The 20,441-nt window shown below is 54.0% G+C and overlaps 1 protein-coding gene across 1 annotated transcript; it reads left to right on the top strand.

Annotated features, from left to right (window-relative positions):
- Window positions 1-1,125: 1,125 nt before the first annotated feature.
- Window positions 1,126-18,555, top strand: LOC144675391 (uncharacterized protein C14orf93 homolog; the record flags this gene model as incomplete). Its single annotated transcript, XM_078536205.1, is given in 7 exon segments — window positions 1,126-1,419; window positions 11,663-11,724; window positions 14,465-14,568; window positions 15,142-15,254; window positions 18,163-18,366; window positions 18,368-18,436; window positions 18,439-18,555. Coding segments are annotated over 7 exon segments (948 nt in total), but the record flags the coding sequence as incomplete, so codon positions are not given.
- Window positions 18,556-20,441: the final 1,886 nt, after the last annotated feature.

Genomic DNA, 20,441 nt, shown 5'->3' with positions numbered 1-20,441 from the left:
TCTGTAATATACACAGGGGCTGCTATTGCCTATAATATTCACAGGGACTGCTATTCTCTATAATATACACAGGGACTGCTATTCTCTATAATATACACAGGGACTGCTATACTCTATAATATACACAGGGGCTGCTATTCTCTATAATATACACAGGGACTGCTATTCTCCATCATATACACAGGGACTGCTATTCTCTATAATATACACAGGGACTCCTATTCTCTATAATATACACAGGGACTGCTATTCTCTATAATATACACAGGGGCTGCTATTCTCTATAATATTCACAGGGACTGCTATTCTCTATAATATACGCAGGGGATGCTATTCTCTATAATATACACAGGGACTGCTATTCTCTATAATATACACAGGGGCTGCTATTCTGTATAATATACACAGGGACTGCTATTCTCCATAATATACACAGGGACTGCTATTCTCCATAATATACACAGGGGCTGCTATTCTCTATAATATACACAGGGACTGCTATTCTCTATAATATACACAGGGACTGCTATTATACATAATATACACAGGGGCTGCTATTCTCTATAATATACACAGGGTCTGCTATTCTCTATAATATACGCAGGGACTGCTATTCTCTATAATATACACAGGGACTGCTATTCTCTATAATATACACAGGGACAGCTATTCTCTATAATATACACAGGGTCTGCTATTCTCTTTAATATACACAGGGACTGCTATTCTCTATAATATACACAGGGGCTGCTATTCTCTATAATATACACAGGGACTGCTATTCTCTATAATATACACAGGGACTGCTAATCTCTTTAATATACACAGGGACTGCTATTCTCTATAATATATACAGGGACTACTATTCTCTATAATATACACAGAGACTGCTATTCTCTATAATATACACAGGGACTGCTATTCTCTATAATATACACAGGGACTGCTATTCTCTATAATATACACAGGGGCGGCTATTCTCTATAATATACACAGGGACTGCTATTCTCTATAATATACACAGGGACTGCTATTCTCTATAATATACACAGGGGCTGCTATTCTCTATAATATACACACGGGCTGCTTTTCTCGTTTTAACCCATGTTTTCCCGTCCCTTGCAGTTCAGTGACTCTTACGCCTCTGTGGGATCTCCGGTGCGTCGATTGGTCAGCTCACCCCTCTCCCGACAGTCCTCTCTGTGCCCAGACGCCTGTCCCGTCCCCGACCAGCAGCCCGAGCTGTACCCAGAGGCCTCCCAGGGCTCGGAGGACTCCAGCGGGTCCAACCTGATGTTCATCGAGGACATCTTCCACTCGGGATTCACCGGAGTGCACACTGCAGGTCCCACCTACACCGCCCCCTCACGCTGCGGGGGCTTAAAGAACTCTCGGAGGAAACGGGACGTGGTTCTGTCGGTGAGTGTGACCTGGATCTGGAGCAGGAACCCTGGCTGATGCCACCTCTCCCTCTCCCTCTCTTACCCAGGGATCACTGGACAGTGATCAGAAGCAGGAACCCTGGCTGATTTCCCCTCTGTCTCTCTCTCTAACCCAGGGATCACTGGACAGTGATCAGGAGCAGGAACCCTGGCAGATTTCCCCTCTCTCTCTCTCTAACCCAGGGATCACTGGACAGTGATCAGGAGCAGGAACCCTGGCTGATTTCCCCTCTCCCTCTCTCTCTAACCCAGGGATCACTGGACAGTGATCAGGAGCAGGAACCCTGGCAGATTTCCCCTCTCCCTCTCTCTCTAACCCAGGGATCACTGGACAGTGATCAGGAGCAGGAACCCTGGCTGATTTCCTCTCTCTCTAACCCAGGGATCACTGGACAGTGATCAGGAGCAGGAACCCTGGCTGATTTCCCCCTCTCTCTCTCTAACCCAGGGATCACTGGACAGTGATCAGGAGCAGGAACCCTGGCTGATTCCACCTCTCTCTCTAACCCAGGGATCATTGGACAGTGATCAGGAGCAGGAACCCTGGCTGATTCCCCCTCTCCCTCTCTAACCCAGGGATCACTGGACAGTGATCAGGAGCAGGAACGCTGGCTGATTTCCTCTCTCCCTCTCTCTAACCCAAGGATCACTGGACAGTGATCAGGAGCAGGAACCCTGGCTGATTTCCCCTCTCCCTCTCTCTCTAACCCAGGGATCACTGGACAGTGATCAGGAGCAGGAGCCCTGGCTGATTCCCCCTCTCCCTCTCTCTCTAACCCAGGGATCACTGGACAGTGATCAGGAGCAGGAACCCTGGCTGATTCCCCCCTCTCCCTCTCTCTCTAACCCAGGGATCACTGGACAGTGATCAGGAGCAGGAACCCTGGCTGATTTCCTCTCTCTCTCTAACCCAGGGATCACTGGACAGTGATCAGGAGCAGGAATCCTGGCTGATTTCCCCCCTCTCTCTCTCTCTCTAACCCAGGGATCACTGGACAGTGATCAGGAGCAGGAACCCTGGCTGATTTCCCCTCTCCCTCTTTTTCTAACCCAGGGATCACTGGACAGTGATCAGAAGCCGGAACCCTGGCTGATTTCCCCTCTCTCTCTCTCTAACCCAGGGATCACTGGACAGTGATCAGGAGCAGGAACCCTGGCTGATTTCCTCTCTCATTAACCCAGGGATCACTGGACAGTGATCAGGAGCACGAACCCTGGCTGATTTCCCCTCTCCCTCTCTCTAACCCAGGGATCACTGGACAGTGATCAGGAGCAGGAAGCCTGGCTGATTCCCCCTCTCTCTCTAACCCAGGGGTCACTGGACAGTGATCAGGAGCAGGAACCCTGGCTGATTTCCCCTCTCCCTCTCTCTCTAAGCCAGGGATCACTGGACAGTGATCAGGATCAGGAACCCTGGCTGATTCCCCCTCTCTCTCTAACCCAGGGATCACTGGACAGTGATCAGGAGCAGGAACCCTGGCTGATTTCCCCTCTCTCTCTCTAATCCAGGGATCACTGGACAGTGATCGGGAGCAGGAACCCTGACTGATTCCCCCCCTCTCTCTCTAACCCAGGGATCACTGGACAGTGATCAGGAGCAGGAACCCTGGCTGATTTCCTCTCTCTCTCTCTCTCTAACCCAGGGATCACTGGACAGAGATCAGGAGCAGGAACCCTGGCTGATTTCCCCTCTCTTTCTCTCTCTAACCCAGGGATCACTGGACAGTGATCAGGAGCAGGAACCCTGGCTGATTTCCCCTCTCTCTCTAACCCAGGGATCACTGGACAGTGATCGGGAGCAGGAACCCTGGCTGATTTCCCCTCTCCCTCTCTCTCTAACCCAGGGATCACTGGACAGTGATCAGGAGCAGGAACCCTGGCTGATTTCCCCTCTCTTTCTCTCTCTAACCCAGGGATCACTGGACAGTGATCAGGAGCAGGAACCCTGGCTGATTCCCCGTCTCTCTCTAACCCAGGGATCACTGGACAGTGATCAGGAGCAGGAACCCTGGCTGATTTCCTCTCTCTCTCTCTCTCTAACCCAGGGATCACTGGACAGAGATCAGGAGCAGGAACCCTGGCTGATTTCCCCTCTCTTTCTCTCTCTAACCCAGGGATCACTGGACAGTGATCAAGAGCAGGAACCCTGGCTGATTTCCTCTCTCACTAATCCAGGGATCACTGGACAGAGATCAGGAGCAGGAACCCTGGCTGATTTCCCCTCTCTCTCTCTGTAACCCAGGGATCACTGGACAGTGATCAGGAGCAGGAACCCTGGCTGATTTCCCCTCTCTCTCTCTCTCTAACCCAGGGATCACTGGACAGTGATCAGGAGCAGGAACCCTGGCTGATTTCCGCTCTCTCTCTAACCCAGGGATCACTGGACAGTGATCAGGAGCAGGAACCCTGGCTGAATTCCCCTCTCTCTCTAACTCAGGGATCACTGGACAGTGATCAGGAGCAGGAACCCTGGCTGATTTCCGCTCTCTTACTAACCCAGGGATCACTGGACAGTGATCAGGAGCAGGAACCCTGGCTGATTTCCCCTCTCTCTCTAACCCAGGGATCACTGGACAGTGATCAGGAGCAGGAACCCTGGCTGATTTCCCATCTCCCTCTAACCCAGGTATCACTGGACAGTGATCAGGAGCAGGAACCCTGGCTGATTTCCCCTCTCTCTCTAACCCAGGGATCACTGGACAGTGATCAGGAGCAGGAACCCTGGCTGATTTCCCCTCTCTCTCTAACCCAGGAATCACTGGACAGTGATCAGGAGCAGGAACCCTGGCTGATTTCCTCTCTCTCTCTAACCCAGGGATCCCTGGACACTGATCAGGAGCAGGAACCCTGGCGGATTCCCCCTCTCTCTCTCTCTCTAACCCAGAGATCACTGGACAGTGATCAGGAGCAGGAACCCTGGCTGATTTCCCCTCTCCCTCTCTCTCTCTAACCCAGGGATCACTGGACAGTGATCAGGAGCAGGAACCCTGGCTGATTTCCCCTCTCCCTCTCTCTCTAACCCAGGGATCACTGGACAGTGATCAGGAGCAGGAACCCTGGCTGATTTCCCCTCTCCCTCTCTCTCTAACCCAGGGATCACTGGACAGTGATCAGGAGCAGGAACCCTGGCTGATTTCCCCTCTCCCTCTCTAACCCAGGGATCACTGGACAGTGGTCAGTAACAGGAACCCTGGCTGATTTCTCCTCTCTCTCTCTCTCTCTGACCCAGGGATCACTGGACAGTGATCAGGAGCAGGAACCCTGGCTGATTTCCCCTCTCCCTCTCTCTCTAACCCAGGGATCACTGGACAGTGATCGGGAGCAGGAACCCTGGCTTATTCTCCCTCTCTCTCTCTCTCTAACCCAGGGATCACTGGACAGTGATCAGGAGCAGGAACCCAGGCTGATTCCCCCTCTCCCTCTCTCTCTAACCCAGGGATCACTGGACAGTGATCAGGAGCAGGAATCCTGGCTGATTCCCCCTCCCCCTCTCTCTCTATCCCAGGGATCACTGGACAGTGATCAGGTGCAGGAACCCTGGCTGATTTCCCCTCTCTCTCTCTCTCGAACCCAGGGATCACTGGACAGTGATCTGGATCAGGAACCCTGGCTGATTCCCCCTTTCTCTCTAACCCAGGGATCACTGGACAGTGATCAGGAGCAGGAACCCTGGCTGATTTCCCCACTACCTCTCTCTCTAACCCAGGGATCACTGGACAGTGATCAGGAGCAGGAACCCTGGCTGATTTCCCCTCTCTCTCTAACCCAGGGATCACTGGACAGTGATCAGGAGCAGGAACCCTGACTGATTCCCCCCCTCTCTAACCCAGGGATCACTGGACAGTGATCAGGAGCAGGAACCCTGACTGATTTCCTCTCTCACTAACCCAGGGATCACTGGACAGTGATCAGGAGCAGGAACCCTGGCTGATTTCCCCTCTCGCTCTCACTCTAACCCAGGGATCACTGGACAGTGATCAGGAGCAGGAACCCTGGCTGATTCCCCCTCTCTCTCTAACCCTGGGATCACTGGACAGTGATCAGGAGCAGGAACCCTGGCTGATTTCCCCACTACCTATCTCTCTAACCCAGGGATCACTGGACAGTGATCAGGAGCAGGAACCCTGGCTGATTTCCCCTCTCTTTCTCTCTCTAACCCAGGGATCACTGGACAGTGATCAGGAGCAGGAACCCTGGCTGATTTCCTCTCTCACTCTCTCTGTAACCCAGGGATCACTGGACAGTGATCAGGAGCAGGAACCCTGGCTGATTTCCCCTCTCTTACTAACCCAGGGATCACTGGACAGTGATCAGGAGCAGGAACCCTGGCTGATTCCCTTCTCTCTCTAACCCAGGGATCACTGGACAGTGATCAGGAGCAGGAACCCTGGCTGATTTCCCCTCTCTCTCTAACCCAGGGATCACTGGACAGTGATCAGGAGCAGGAACCCTGGCTGATTTCCCCTCTCTCTCTAACCCAGGGATCACTGGACAGTGATCAGGAGCAGGAACCCTGGCTGATTTCCTCTCCCTCTCTCTAACCCAGGGATCACTGGACAGTGATCGGGAGCAGGAACCCAGGCTGATTCCCCCTCTCCCTCTCTCTCTAACCCAGGGATCACTGGACAGTGATCGGGAGCAGGAACCCAGGCTGATTCCCCCTCTCCCTCTCTCTCTAACCCAGGGATCACCGGACAGTGATCAGGAGCAGGAACCCTGGCTGATTTCCCCTCTCCCTCTCTCTCTAACCCAGGGATCACTGGACAGTGATCAGGAGCAGGAACCCTGGCTGATTCCCCCTCTCCACAATTCCACTGCCCTCCTACCTGGTGTGTACCATGTGCTAACTCACAAATTCCCATTTTACCATTACTTGCTGCCAACGATTGCTTCTCACTCCAGTAACACCTCCAACTTAAAATTCTAATTTTTTAATTTATTCATTTACAAGACTAGACCAGCGTTTATTGCCCATTCCTAATTGCCCCCTTGAGAAGGTGGTGGGTGAGCTGCCTTCTTGAACCGCTGCAGTCCCTGTGGTGTAGGTGCACCCACAGCGCTGTTAGGGAGGGAGTTCCAGGATCTTGTCCCTGTTGTGTAGGTACACCCACAGCGCTGTTAGGGAGGGAGTTCCAGGATTTTGTCCCCTGTGTTGTGTAGGTACACCCACAGCGCTGTTAGGGAGGGAGTTCCAGGATTTTGTCCCTGTGGTGTAGGTACACCCACAGCGCTGTTAGGGAGGGTGTTCCAGGATTTTGTCCCTGTGGTGTAGGTGCACCCACAGCGCTGTTAGGGAGGGAGTTCCAGGATTTTGTCCCTGTGGTGTAGGTGCACCCACAGCACTGTTAGGGAGGGAGTTCCAGGATTTTGTCCCCTGTGGTGTAGGTGCACCCACAGCGCTGTTAGGGAGGGAGTTCCAGGATTTTGTCCCTGTGGTGTAGGTACACCCACAGCGCTGTTAGGGAGGGAGTTCCAGGATTTTGTCCCCTGTGGTGTAGGTGCACCCACAGTGCTGTTAGGGAGGGAGTTCCAGGATTTTGTCCCCTGTGGTGTAGGTACACCCACAGCGCTGTTAGGGAGGGAGTTCCAGGATTTTGACCCAGCAACAGTGAAGGAACGGCCAATATATTTCCAAGTCGGGATGGTGAGGGATTCGGAGGGGAACTTCCAGGTGGTGGGTGTTCCCCATGTGTCTGCTGCCCTTGTCCTTCTAGATGGTAGCGGTCGTGGGTTTGGGCGTCGCTGTCGAAGGAGCCTTGGTGAGTTGTTGCAGTGCATTTTGTAGATGGTACACACACTGCTGCTACTGTGCGTCGGTGGTGGAGGGAGTGAATGTTTGTGGATGGGGTGCCGATCGAGCGGGGGTGCTGCTTTGTCCTGGACGGTGTCGAGCTTCTCAAGTGTTGTGGGAGCTGCAACTCATCCAGGCAAGTGGGGAGTATCCCATCACACTCCTGACACAAAATTCACATCCCCAAGGCCACCTCCAGCCCCAGAACCCTCCCTATCTCTGTAACCTCCTCCAGCCCCTACACCCCTCCCTATCTCTGTAACCTCCTCCAGCCCCCTACACCCCTCCCTATCTCTGTAACCTCCTCCAGCCCCTACACCCCTCCCTATCTCTGTAACCTCCTCCAGCCCCCTACACCCCTCCCTATCTCTGTAACCTCCTCCAGCTCCTACACCCCACCCTACCTCTGTAACCTCCTCCAGTCCCCTACACCCCTCCCTATCTCTGTAACCTCCTCCAGCCCCGACAACCCTCCCTATCTCTGTAACCTCCCCCAGCCCCTACACCCCTCCCTATCTCTGTAACCTCCTCCAGCCCCTACACCCCTCCCTATCTCTGTAACCTCCTCCAGCCCCCTACACTCCTCCCTATCTCTGTAACCTCCTCCAGCCCCTACACCCCTCCCTATCTCTGTAACCTCCTCCAGCCCCCTACACCCCTCCCTATCTCTGTAACCTCCTCCAGCCCCTACACCCCTCCCTATCTCTGTAACCTCCTCCAGCCCCCTACACCCCTCCCTATCTCTGTAACCTCCTCCAGCTCCTACACCCCACCCTACCTCTGTAACCTCCTCCAGTCCCCTACACCCCTCCCTATCTCTGTAACCTCCTCCAGCCCCGACAACCCTCCCTATCTCTGTAACCTCCCCCAGCCCCTACACCCCTCCCTATCTCTGTAACCTCCTCCAGCCCCTACAACCCTCCCTATCTCTGTAACCTCCTCCAGCCCCTACACCCCACCCTACCTCTGTAACCTCCTCCAGCCCCTACAACCCTCCCTATCTCTGTAACCTCCTCCAGCCCCTACAACCCTCCCTATCTCTGTAACCTCCTCCAGTCCACTACAACCCTCCCTATCTCTGTAACCTCCTCCAGCCCCTACAACCCTCCCTATCTCTGTAACCTCCTCCAGCCCCTACAACCCTCCCTATCTCTGTAACCTCCTCCAGCCCCCTACACCCCTCCCTATCTCTGTAAACTCCTCTAGCCCCTACAACCCTCCCTATCTCTGTAACCTCCTCCAGCCCCTACACCCCTCCCTATCTCTGTAACCTCCTCCAGCCCCTACACCCCTCCCTCCCCCCAACACCTCTCCACCGCCCTCCCTCCTCGATGGAGAACCTCCTTAAAACCAGCCTCTGGTGACCGGGGGGGGCTTTGTTCACCTGACCCCCGATATCTGCTCACGTGGCTCGGTGTCTATTTTCTGTCTGATTTGTTTGGCTTGGGAATGTGATTGGAACTACAGGCTGACTTCAAAGCCTCCCAGGTCCTGATCGACTCCATCCCCTGGCCTTAAAAGAAATGACTAGTGGAATACCGCAGGGATCGGTGCTGGGACCCCAGCTACTCACAATATATATTCATGATTTAGATGAGGGAACTAAGTGTAATATCTCCAGATTTGCAGATGACACAAAGCTGGGTGGGAGGGTGAGCTGTGAGGAGGATGCAGAGATCCTCAGACCACGTTTAGAATATTGTGGGCAATTTTGGGCCCCGTATCTCAGGAATGATGTTCTTGGCCCCTGGAGAGGGGTCCAGAGGAGGTTCACAAGAACGATCCCAGGAATGAAAGGCTTAACATATGAGGAAGGTTTGAGGACTCTGGGTCTATACTCGATGGAGTTTAGAAGGATGAGGGGTGGGGGGATCTGATTGAAACTTACAGAATACTGAAAGGCCTGGATAGAGTGGGACGTGGGGGAAGATGTTTCCATTAGTAGGAGAGACTAGGACCCGAGGGCACAGCCTCAGAGTAAAGGGTAGAACAGAGATGAGGAGAAACTTCTTTAGCCAGAGAGTGGTGAATCTATGGAATTCATTGCCACAGAAGGCTGTGGAGGCCATAGGTCATTGAGTGTATTTAAGACCAAGATAGATAGGTTCTTGATTGGTAAGGGGGGTCAAAGGTTACGGAGAGAAGGCGGGGAGAATGGGGTTGAGAAACTTATCAGCCGCGATTAAATGGTGGAGCAGACTCGATGGGCCGAATGGCCTAATTTCTGCTCCGATGTCTTATGGTCTTATGCTTCAGTGTGATTTGGACAAGCTGAGTGAGTGGGCAAATGCATGGCAGATGCAGTATAATGTGGATAAATGTGAGGTTATCCACTTTGGTAGCAAAAACAGGAAGGCAGATTATTATCTGAATGGCTATAAAGTGAGAAAGTAGAATGTGCAACGAGACCTGGGTGTCCTCGTACACCAGTCACTGAAGGTAAGCATGCAGGTGCAGCAGGCGGTAAAGAAGGCAAATGGTATGTTGGCCTTCATAGCCAAGAGGATTCGAGTACAGGAGCAGGGATGTCTTTGCTGCAATTGTACAGGGGCCTTGGTGAGACCACACCTGGAATATTGTGTGCGGTTTTGGTCTCCTTATCTGAGGAAGGATGTTCTTGCTATAGAGGGAGAGCAGCGACTGATTCCTGGGATGGCGGGACTGACACAGGAGGAGAGATCGAGTCAGTTAGGATTATATTCGCTGGAGTTCAGAAGAATGAGGGGGGGATTCTCATAGAAACCTATAAAACTCTAACAGGACTAGACAGGGTAGATGCAGGAAGGATGTTCCCGATGGTGGTGGGGGGAGTCCAGAACCAGGGGTCACAGTCTGAGGATACGGGGTAGACCATTTAGGACTGAGATGAGGAGAAATTTCTTCACCCGGAGAGCGGTGAGCCTGTGGAATTCGTTACCACAGAAAGTAGTTGAGGTCAAAACATTGTGTGTTTTCAAGAAGGAGTTAGATATAGCTCTTGGGGGGGGCGAAAGGGATCAAAGGGTGTGGGGAGAAAGCGGGGAGCAGGCTATTGAGTTGGATGATCAGCCATGATCATAATGACTGGGGAAGCAGACTCGAAGGGACGAATGGCCTCCTCCTGTTCCTGGTTTCTATGTAAGTGGTCGCTGGGATTGTAGGTGCATCGGTTGTACATTTCCACCATTCCTTAGCTTATGGAAAGGTCCCGTCAGACTGGGAAGTAGTGAAAGCCACTCCTTTATTCACGGTTGAAGGGAGACAGAAAGCAGGAAACTACGGGGGGCGGGGGCGCAGTTAGCTGAACGTCCGTTGCAGGGGATTCGCTGGAACCTATCGCGAAGCAGGTTATACCGCGTCACTTAGAACATCCTGGTGAAGTCAGGCAGAGTCAAGATGGTTTTGTGAAAGGGGGAAATGGTGTTTGACTGTTTCTTTGAGGAACAGGGCAAGCGGCGTGGATAAAGGGGAACCTGAAGATGTGGTGGACTTGGATTTCCAGAAGGCGTTTGACAAGGTCCCCCCCCCCCACCCCCCCCCATCCAAGGTTACCGCACCCATTATAAGAACTCATGGTGGTGTAGGCAGTAACGTATCCGCCTGGATAGAGGATTGGCTGGCTCACAGGGAAACAGAGAGTAGGCATAAATGGATCGTTTTTCTGGTTGGCGGGATGCGGAGAGTGGGGTCAGTGTTGGGGGCCTCAACTATTTACCATCCATAGCAACTGCAGAGATTGCAGAGCTCTGAGGTGCAGAGGGATCTGGGTGTCCTAGTGCGTGAATCACAGAAGGTTAGTATGAAGCGTATTGTCTAAATGGTGAGAGATTGCAGAGCTCTGAGACGCAGAGGGATCTGGGTGTCCTAGTGCATGAATCACAGAAGGTTAGTATGAAGCGTATTGTCTAAATGATGAGAGATTGCAGAGCTCTGAGGTGCAGAGGGATCTGGGCGTCCTAGTGTATGAATCACAGAAGGTTAGTATGAAGCGTATTGTCTAAATGGTGAGAGATTGCAGAGCTCTGAGGTGCAGAGGGATCTGGGTGTCCTAGTGCGTGAATCACAGAAGGTTAGTATGAAGCGTATTGTCTAAATGATGAGAGATTGCAGAGCTCTGAGGTGCAGAGGGATCTGGGTGTCCTAGTGTATGAATCACAGAAGGTTAGTATGAAGCGTATTATCTAAATGGTGAGAGATTGCAGAGCTCTGAGGCGCAGAGGGATCTGGGTGTCCTAGTGCATGAATCACAGAAGGTTAGTATGAAGCGTATTATCTAAATGGTGAGAGATTGCAGAGCTCTGAGGTGCAGAGGGATCTGGGCGTCCTAGTGCATGAATCACAAAAAGCTTCTCCCCTCCCTCCCCGCAGGATAGCTTTGATTCGATCTGTTTCTACGTCAAGCTCCCCAAGCGGTCAAAATGGCTCAAACTGTTTCTGGTTCTCCCTGCAGAAAATGGTTCACAACATTCACAACCACGTCTCCAACGACAGGAGGTTCAACGGCTCGGAGAGGTGAGTGTTGCCGCTTCTTCCCGGGCCGCGAGTTGCTCGTGGTCCTGATTAGCCCGCGGGGTTCCTCCTCCCCCCACTTCCCCCGGCTCCCCATTCCCCACCCCACCACCCGCTCTCAGGGGCGTTCCCCTCCCCCTGGTTGTTTCAGACGCTCGCTGGCAATTGGAAGACAGGTGTGGGGGTCGTTAGGGCGGGGGTGTCGGTGGGGGCACCGCGGTGGGAGGTTTTAGGCTGACGGTGACAGTGATGGCACGATAGTCTTTCAGTAGCCGTGTGTGTGAGAGAGAGAGAGAGAGACAGGGATTTGCATGAGGATGTGGATCAGGAGACGGAGCACAAAGAGAGAGAGACGGAGAAAAAGAGACAGGCAAAGAGAGACAGATTGAAGGGGGAGAGAGACAAATTGAAAGGGGAGAGAGAGGGAATGGGGAGAGAGAGAGCGAGAGAAACAGCAGAAGAGAGAGGGAGATAGAGAGACAGATTGAGAGGGAGAGGGACAAATTAAGTGGGGGAGAGAGAGGGAATGGGGAGAGAGAGAGAGAGAGAAACAGCAGAAGAGAGAGGGAGATAGAGAGACAGATTGGGAGGGAGAGGGACAGATTGAGCAGGGGAGAGAGAGGGAATGGGGAGAGAGAGAGAGAGAAACAGCAGAAGAGAGAGGGAGATAGAGAGACAGATTGAGAGGGAGGGGGACAAATTGAGCAGGGGAGAGAGAGGGAATGGGGAGAGAGAGAGAGAGAGAAACAGCAGAAGAGAGAGAGAGATAGAGAGACAGATTGAGAGGGAGAGGGACAAATTGAGTGGGGGAGAGAGAGGGAATGGAGAGAGAGAGAGAGAAAGAAACAGCAGAAGAGAGAGGGAGATAGAGACAGATTGAGAGGGAGAGGGACAAATTGAGCGGGGGAGAGAGAGGGAATGGGGAGAGAGAGAAACAGCAGAAGAGAGAGGGAGATAGAGAGACAGACTGAGAGGGAGAGGGACAAATTGAGTGGAGGAGAGAGAGGGAATGGAGAGAGAGAGAGAGAAAGAAACAGCAGAAGAGAGAGGGAGATAGAGACAGATTGAGAGGGAGAGGGACAAATTGAGCGGGGGAGAGAGAGGGAATGGGGAGAGAGAGAGAGAGAGAAACAGCAGAAGAGAGAGGGAGATAGAGAGACAGATTGAGAGGGAGAGGGACAAATTGAGTGGAGGAGAGAGAGGGAATGGAGAGAGAGAGAGAGAAAGAAACAGCAGAAGAGAGAGGGAGATAGAGACAGATTGAGAGGGAGAGGGACAAATTGAGCGGGGGAGAGAGAGGGAATGGGGAGAGAGAGAAACAGCAGAAGAGAGAGGGAGATAGAGAGACAGACTGAGAGGGAGAGGGACAAATTGAGCAGGGGAGAGAGAGGGAATGGGGAGAGAGAGAGAGAGAGCAACAGCAGAAGAGAGAGGGAGATAGAGAGACAGATTGAGAGGGAGAGGGACAAATTGAGCAGGGGAGAGAGAGGGAATGGGGAGAGAGAGAGAGAGAGAAACAGCAGAAGAGAGAGGGAGATAGAGAGACAGATTGAGAGGGAGAGGGACAAATTGAGCAGGGGAGAGAGAGAAACAGCAGAAGAGAGAGGGAGATAGAGACAGATCGAGAGGGAGAGGGACAAATTGAGCGGGGGAGAGAGAGGGAATGGGGAGAGAGAGAAAGAGAAACAGCAGAAGAGAGAGGGAGATAGAGAGACAGATTGAGACGGAGAGGGACAGATTGAGTAGGGGAGAGAGAGAGAATAGGGAGAGAGAGAGAGAAACAGCAGAAGAGAGAGACAGATTGAGAAAGAGAGAGAGGGAATAGAAGAGAGACAGAGAGCAGAAGAGAGGGAGTTAAAGAGACAGGCAAAGAGAGACAGAGAGAGAGGGAGAGAGAGATAGAGTGAACAGTGGATGCAGAGAGAGTGACAGCGAGTGAAACAGATGGATGGAGAGAAAGGGACAATGAGAGAGGGACAGAGGGAGGGAGGCAGAGAGAGATAAAAGAGAGACAAAGAAAGGGAGAGAGAGAGAGTGCGACAGGAGAGTGAGAACGCGAGAGATGGAGAGAGAGAGAAATGGGGATGGATAGAGAGAGAGATAAAGAGAAGAAGAGAGAGGGAAAGATGGATAAGGGGAGACAGAGATAGAGAGACAGGAAGACGGACAGAGAGAGGGAGATGGACAGAGAGAGAGGAAGAGAGATGAACAGAGAGATGCAGAGAAAGAGAGAGATGAACAGAGAGAGACAGAGGAAGATGGACAGAGAGAGGGAGTTGGCCAGAGAGAGAGGAAGAGAGATGAAGAGAGAGGGAGATGAACAGAGAGAGAGAGAGGCAGACAAAAAGAGAGAGGGAGACGAACAGAGAGAGAGAGAGAGAGGGAGATGAACAGGGTTGGAGGGAGATGGACAGAGAGGCAGAGAAAGAGAGAGACTGACAGAGAGCAGGAGACAGAAAGAGAGGGAGGCAGTCAGAAAGAGAGAGAGAGAGAAAGGAGTACAGATGGACATAGCGAGAGAGAGAGAGAGAGATGGCACTTTATTATTGAGCCATGGCCAATATCTCTGGGTTCTGGGCCACATCTCTCTCTCTCTCTGCTCAGTTCACTGACGTCTCCTTGTATCCTCTGCCCGTTCCCCTAGCATCCCAGCCCACCCCACCAACTCCCTCACCGGAGGGGATTCCCGCTCCCTGCGACAGACCGAAACTCTTTGTGCCTCATGTTTGCTCTCCCCTGACAGCATCAAGTCTTCCTGGAATATCGGAGTCGTGAAGTACCTGGTGGAGAAACTCAAGAGCCAGTTAGCCCTCAGCGCTCATCACTACACGGACAAGGAGCTGAAAGGTAGCGGGCGTGGTGGGGTGGGGTGGGGGCGGGTGGTGCTCTTGTGAGGAAGTCGGTGGTTGGTGGTGGGCAGGGGGCGGGCAAAGGAGAGTGAGGCCACCCTGAGTCTGATTCGGAGGACTTGGTCCGCCCTTAGAGACCTTGCGTACACCTCCTTCGATGCCGCTTGAGGGGCTGAATGGCCTCCTCCTGTTCCTGTGTAACAAGCTCCTGGAGGGGGCTGAATGGCCTCCTCCTGTTCCTGTGTGACAGGCTGGAGGAGGAGAGGGCTGAATGGCCTCCTCCTGTTCTTGTGTAACAGGCTCGAGGAGGGGGCTGAATGGCCTCCTGCTGTTCCTGTGTAACAGGCTGGAGGATGGGCTGAATGGCCTCCTCCTGTTCCTGTGTAACAGGCTCGAGGAGGAGGGGGCTGAATGGCCTCCTCCTGTTCCTGTGTAACAGGCTCGAGGAGGGGCTGAATGGCCTCCTCCTGTTCTTGCGTAACAGGCACGAGGAGAGGGGATGAATGGCCTCCCCCTGTTCCTGTGTTGCAAGTCTACCAGAGGGGCCTGATTGGTTTTTACTTCGTTGCAGGGGCCTGTGTGGCCTACTTCCTGACCAAGAGGAGGGAATACCGGAATGCCATGAATCCCTACAAGAGTCTGAAGGAGCGCGAGGACAAGAAACTCAGAAGTCGGAGATACAGGGTCAGTGACACCGAGAGTCGGAGGTTTCACAGAGGCCAGTGTCCACTGAGAGCGAGCGGGAAGGGGTTTGGGTCCATTGGGATTGTGTACGGTGGGAGTGAACGGGAAGGGGTTTGGGTCCATTGGGATTGTGTCCGGTGGGAGTGAAGGGGAAGGGGTTTGGGTCCATTGGGATTGTGTACGGTGGGAGTGAACGGGAAGGGGTTTGGATCCATTGGGATTGTGTACGGTGGGAGTGAACGGGAAGGGGTTTGGGTCCATTGGGATTGTGTACGGTGGGAGTGAACGGGAAGGGTTTGGGTCCATTGGGATTGTGTACGGCGGGAATGAACGGGAAGGGGTTTGGGTTCATTGGGATTGTGTACGGTGGGAGTGAAGGGGAAGGGGTTTGGATCCATTGGGATTGTGTATGGTGGGAGTGAATGGGAAGGGGTTTGGGTCCATTGGGATTGTGGATGGTGGGAGTGAAGGGGAAGGGGTTTGGATCCATTGGGATTGTGTATGGTGGGAGTGAACGGGAAGGGATTTGGGTCCATCGGGATTGTGTACGGTGGGAGTGAACGGGAAGGGGTTTGGGTCCATTGGGATTGTGTACAGTGGGAGTGAACGGGAAGGGGTTTGGGTCCATTGGGATTGTGTACGGTGGGAGTGAAGGGGAAGGGGTTTGGGTCCATCGGGATTGTGTAGGGTGGGAGTGAACGGGAAGAGGTTTGGGTCCATTGGGATTGTGTACGGTGGGTGTGAACGGGAAGGGGTTTGGGTCCATTGGGATTGTGTACGGTGGGAGTGAATGGGAAGGGGTTTGGGTCCATTGGGATTGTGTACGGTGGGGGTGAACGGGAAGGGGTTTGGGTCCATTGGGATTGTGTACGGTGGGAGTGAACGGGAAGGGGTTTGGGTCCATTGGGATGGTGTACGGTGGGAGTGAACGGGAAGGGGTTTGGGTTCATTGGGATTGTGTACGGTGGGAGTGAAGGGGAAGGGGTTTGGGTCCATTGGGATTGTGTACGGTGGGAATGAAGGGGAAGGGGTTTGGGTCCATTGGGATGGTGTACGGTGGGAGTGAATGGGAAGGGGTTTGGGTCCATTGGGAGTGAACGGAAAGGGGTTTGGGTCCATTGGGAGTGAACGGGAAGGGGTTTGGGTCCATTGGGATTGTGTACGGTGGGAGTGAACGGGAAGGGGTTTGGGTCCATTGGGATTGTGTACGGTGGGAGTGAATGGGAAGGGGTTTGGGTCCATTGGGATTGTGTACAGTGGGAGTGAACGGGAAGGGGTTTGGATCCATTGGGATTGTGTACGGTGGGAGTGAATGGGAAGGGGTTTGGGTCCATTGGGATTGTGTACGGTGGGAGTGAATGGGAAGGGGTTTGGGATTGGGATTGTGTACGGTGGGAGTGAACAGGAAGGGGTTTGGGTCCATTGGGATTGTGTACACTGGGAGTGAACGGGAAGGGGTTTGGGTCCATTGGGATTGTGTATGGTGGGAGTGAATGGAAAGGGGTTTGGGTCCATTGGGATTGTATACAGTGGGAGTGAACGGGAAGGGGTTTGGATCCATTGGGATTGTGTACAGTGGGAGTGAACGGGAAGGGGTTTGGGTCCATTGGGATTGTGTACAGTGGGAGTGAACGGGAAGGGGTTTGGGTCCATTGGGATTGTGTATGGTGGGAGTGAACGGGAAGGGGTTTGGGTCCATTGGGATTGTATACAGTGGGAGTGAACGGGAAGGGGTTTGGATCCATTGGGATTGTGTACAGTGGGAGTGAACGGGAAGGGGTTTGGATCCTCTCTGTTGATGGATATTGAGATACTGTATCTTGAACCCTGACCCCGAATGACCCTTGTGCTCTCTCTCTCTCTCCCTCCTTCCCTCTCTCCCTCCCTCTCTCTGTCTCTCTCTCTATCTCTCCCTCTTTCTCTCTGTCTCTCTCTCTCCCTCCCTCTCTTTGTCTCTCTCCCTCCCTCTCTCTCTTTCTCCCCTTCTCTCTCTCTCTTTGTCTCTCTCCCCCCTCTCTCTCTCTGTCCTGCTCTCTCTCCCTCTCTGTCTCTCTCTTTCTCCCTCTCTCTCTCTCTCTCCCTCCTCCTCTCTGTCTCTCTCCCGCTCTCTCTCCCACTCTCTCTTTCTCCCACTCTCCCTCCCTCTCTGTCTCTCTCTCTCCCGCGCTCTTTCCCTCTCTCTGTCTCTCTCTCCTGCTGTCCCTCACTCCCTCTCTTTCTCCTGCTCTCCCTCTCTCTCTCTTTATCTCTCTCCCGCTCTCCCTCCCTCTCTCTCCCTCTCTCTCTCCCTCCCTCTGTTCCCCACTCTCTCTCTCCCTCTCTCTCTCTCCCTCCCTCTCTCTCTCTCTCCCTCCCTCTCCCTCTCTCCCACTCTCTCTCCCTCCTCCCTCTTTCTTTCCCTCCCTCACTCTCTCTCTCCCTCTCTCTCTCCCACTCTCTCTCCCTCTCCCTCCCTCTCCCCCTCTCTCGCTCTTTCTCTTTCTCTCTCTCTCTCTCTTTTTCCCCCTCTCTCTTTCTCCCCCTCTCTCCCTCCCCCTCTCTCTCTCCCTCCCTCCATCTCTCTCTCCCTCTCCCTCCCCCCTCCCTCTCTCTGTCTCTCTCTCCCTCCTCCCTCTTTCTTTCCCTCCCTCACACTCTCTCCCTCCCCTCTCTCTCCCTCCCCCTCTCTCTCCCTCCCTCTCTCCCCCTCTCTCTCTCTCCCCCTCTCTCCCTCTCTCTCTCTCCCCCTCTCACTCTCTCTCCCCCTCTCTCCCTCCCTCTCTCCCTCTCCCTCCCTCTCTCTCTCTCTCCCTCCCTCCCTCTCTCTCTCTCTCTCCCTCTCTCTCTCCCTCTCCTCTCTCTGTCTCTCTCCCCCTCTCACTCTCTCCCCCTCTCTCCCTCCCTCTCTCCCTCTCGTTGCCCCCCCCAGCTCTTCGGGGCTCGCTCGGCCATCGTGCGCCTCTTCAGCGCCGAGGACCAGCAGCTGTGGAAGTCGGCGAGTGAGGAGCTGATGTCGGACGAGGAGGACAGTCCCCTGGAGCCCGGGGTCTGGGTGGCCCGCAGCCCTCGCTTCCGCTGTCCCGAGCTCACTGACCTCTGCCACCGCCTGGACGCCAACTCCAAGCACGGCCTCCCGGCCCAACCGAGTGCCGGGACCTCCCTCCGACCGGCTGCCTTCCTCCTCCGACCTGGGCCTCTTCCCTCCCCCCCGCCTCCCCCTCCCCGCCTCCTCTGCCACTCCCTCGGCGATGGGGAGGAGACACAGCAGCACCCCTTCGTCGAGGTCAAGGTGGAGAAAGACGATTGAGGGGGGGAGACAGGGAGGAGGAGGAGGAGGAAGTTCACTCCCTCAGCACTGACCCTCCGACAGTGCGGCTCTCCCTCAGCACTGTCCCTCCGACAGTGCGGCGCTCCCTCAGCACTGACCCTCCGACAGTGCGGCTCTCCCTCAGTACTGACCCCCCGACAGTGCGGCTCTCCCTCAGCACTGACCCTCCGACAGTGCGGCTCTCCCTCATCACTGACCCTCCGACAGTGCGGCTCTCCCTCAGCACTGACCCTCCGACAGTGCGGCGCTCCCTCAGCGCTGACCCTCCGACAGTGCGGCTCTCCCTCAGCACTGACCCTCCGACAGTGCGGCTCTCCCTCAGTACTGACCCTCCGACAGTGCGGCTCTCCCTCAGCACTGACCCCCCGACAGTGCGGCTCTCCCTCAGTGCTGACCCTCCGACAGTGCGGCTCTCCCTCAGCACTGACTCTCCGACAGTGCGGCTCTCCCTCAGCACTGACCCTCCGACAGTGCGGCTCTCCCTCAGCAGTGACCCTCCGACAGTGCGGCTCTCCCTCAGCGCTGACCCTCCGACAGTGCGGCTCTCCCTCAGCACTGACCCTCCGACAGTGCGGCTCTCCCTCAGCACTGACCCTCCAACAGTGCGGCTCTCCCTCAGCACTGACCCTCCGACAGTGCGGCTCTCCTCAGCGCTGACCCTCCGACAGTGCGGCTCTCCCTCAGCGCTGACCCTCCGACAGTGCGGCTCTCCCTCAGCGCTGACCCTCCGACAATGCGGCTCTCCCTCATCGTTAGTGTTAGCATTCTGCACTCAGGTTGTGATGTGATGTACCTACCGACAAAAAGTTGGATCCTTCTTGTGTACTTTCTGTCAATTCTAGAGCTGCCGGTCTGTGGGCAGCTGCTTTAAATTATACTGGAGAGAAATAAAGTAGAAACTATGGAGCTGAAATCTCGCAATTGCCTCATTGTGTATAAATCTCTCAAGTTACATTGTTCTATGTCTCTCTCTCTCTCTCCTTCTTCCTCTAATTCTTTCTCTCTCTCTGTCTCTCCCTCCCCCACACGATCTCCGACCCCTCTCCCAGCTCCCTTCCCTCCCTCCCTACTTTCCCCCACCTCCCGCCTTCTCAGTCTCCCCCCACTCTTTCCCTGTCTCCCCTTCTTTCCGTCACCTTTCCCTCTCTCCAACTCCCCTTCCTCTCCGTCTTTTTTTGTTCTCCTCCTCCCTTCATCCCACTTTCACTCTGCTTCTCCCACCCCCCCCCACCCCTCTCCCTCTCTCTCTCCCCCGCCCCCCCCAAGTACATATCACATCTCCAGGTTCCCCTTGATCCACGTTGCTGGTTACTTCCTCGAAGAACTCTCATCCATGGAGGGGGAATGGAATGAAGCTTTGTGGGTAGAGCTTAGGAATGAAAAAGGGGCAGACGCATTGTTAGGTGTTTATGATAGACCCCCCAGATAGTCAGCGGGAAATTAAGGAGCAAATAGGTGCACAGTTTGCGGAGGTGTGTGAAAACCATCAGAATAGGGTAATTTCAACTTTCCCAACGTTAATTGGGACAGACATCGTGTCAAGGGCTTGGATGGAGTGGATTTCTTGAAATGTGTACAGGAGAACTTTTTAGGTCAATATGTAGAGAGGGTCCACACAAGGTCCGGCGCAGTGCTGGACCTAATTCTGGGGAAGGAAGCCGGACAGGTGCCTGAGGCAGAGAAGCGGCAGATGGAATTTAACCCTGAAAAAGTGTGAGGTGATATACACTTTGGAAGGAGTAATCGGACAAGGGAGTATTCAATGAACGGCATGACACTAGGAAGTTCTGAGGAACAAAGGGACCTTGGCGTGTGTGTCCATAGATCTCTGAAGGCAGAGGGGGCATGTTAGTGGGGGTGGTGAAAAAGGCACAGGGGAC

The sequence above is a fragment of the Cetorhinus maximus genome, unplaced genomic scaffold (genome assembly GCF_964194155.1).
Source record: "Cetorhinus maximus unplaced genomic scaffold, sCetMax3.hap1.1 HAP1_SCAFFOLD_992, whole genome shotgun sequence".
Taxonomy (NCBI): Eukaryota; Metazoa; Chordata; class Chondrichthyes; order Lamniformes; family Cetorhinidae; genus Cetorhinus; species Cetorhinus maximus.
The sequence above is the reverse complement of the archived record's forward strand: the minus strand, read 5'-3'. Positions and strand labels throughout refer to the sequence as shown.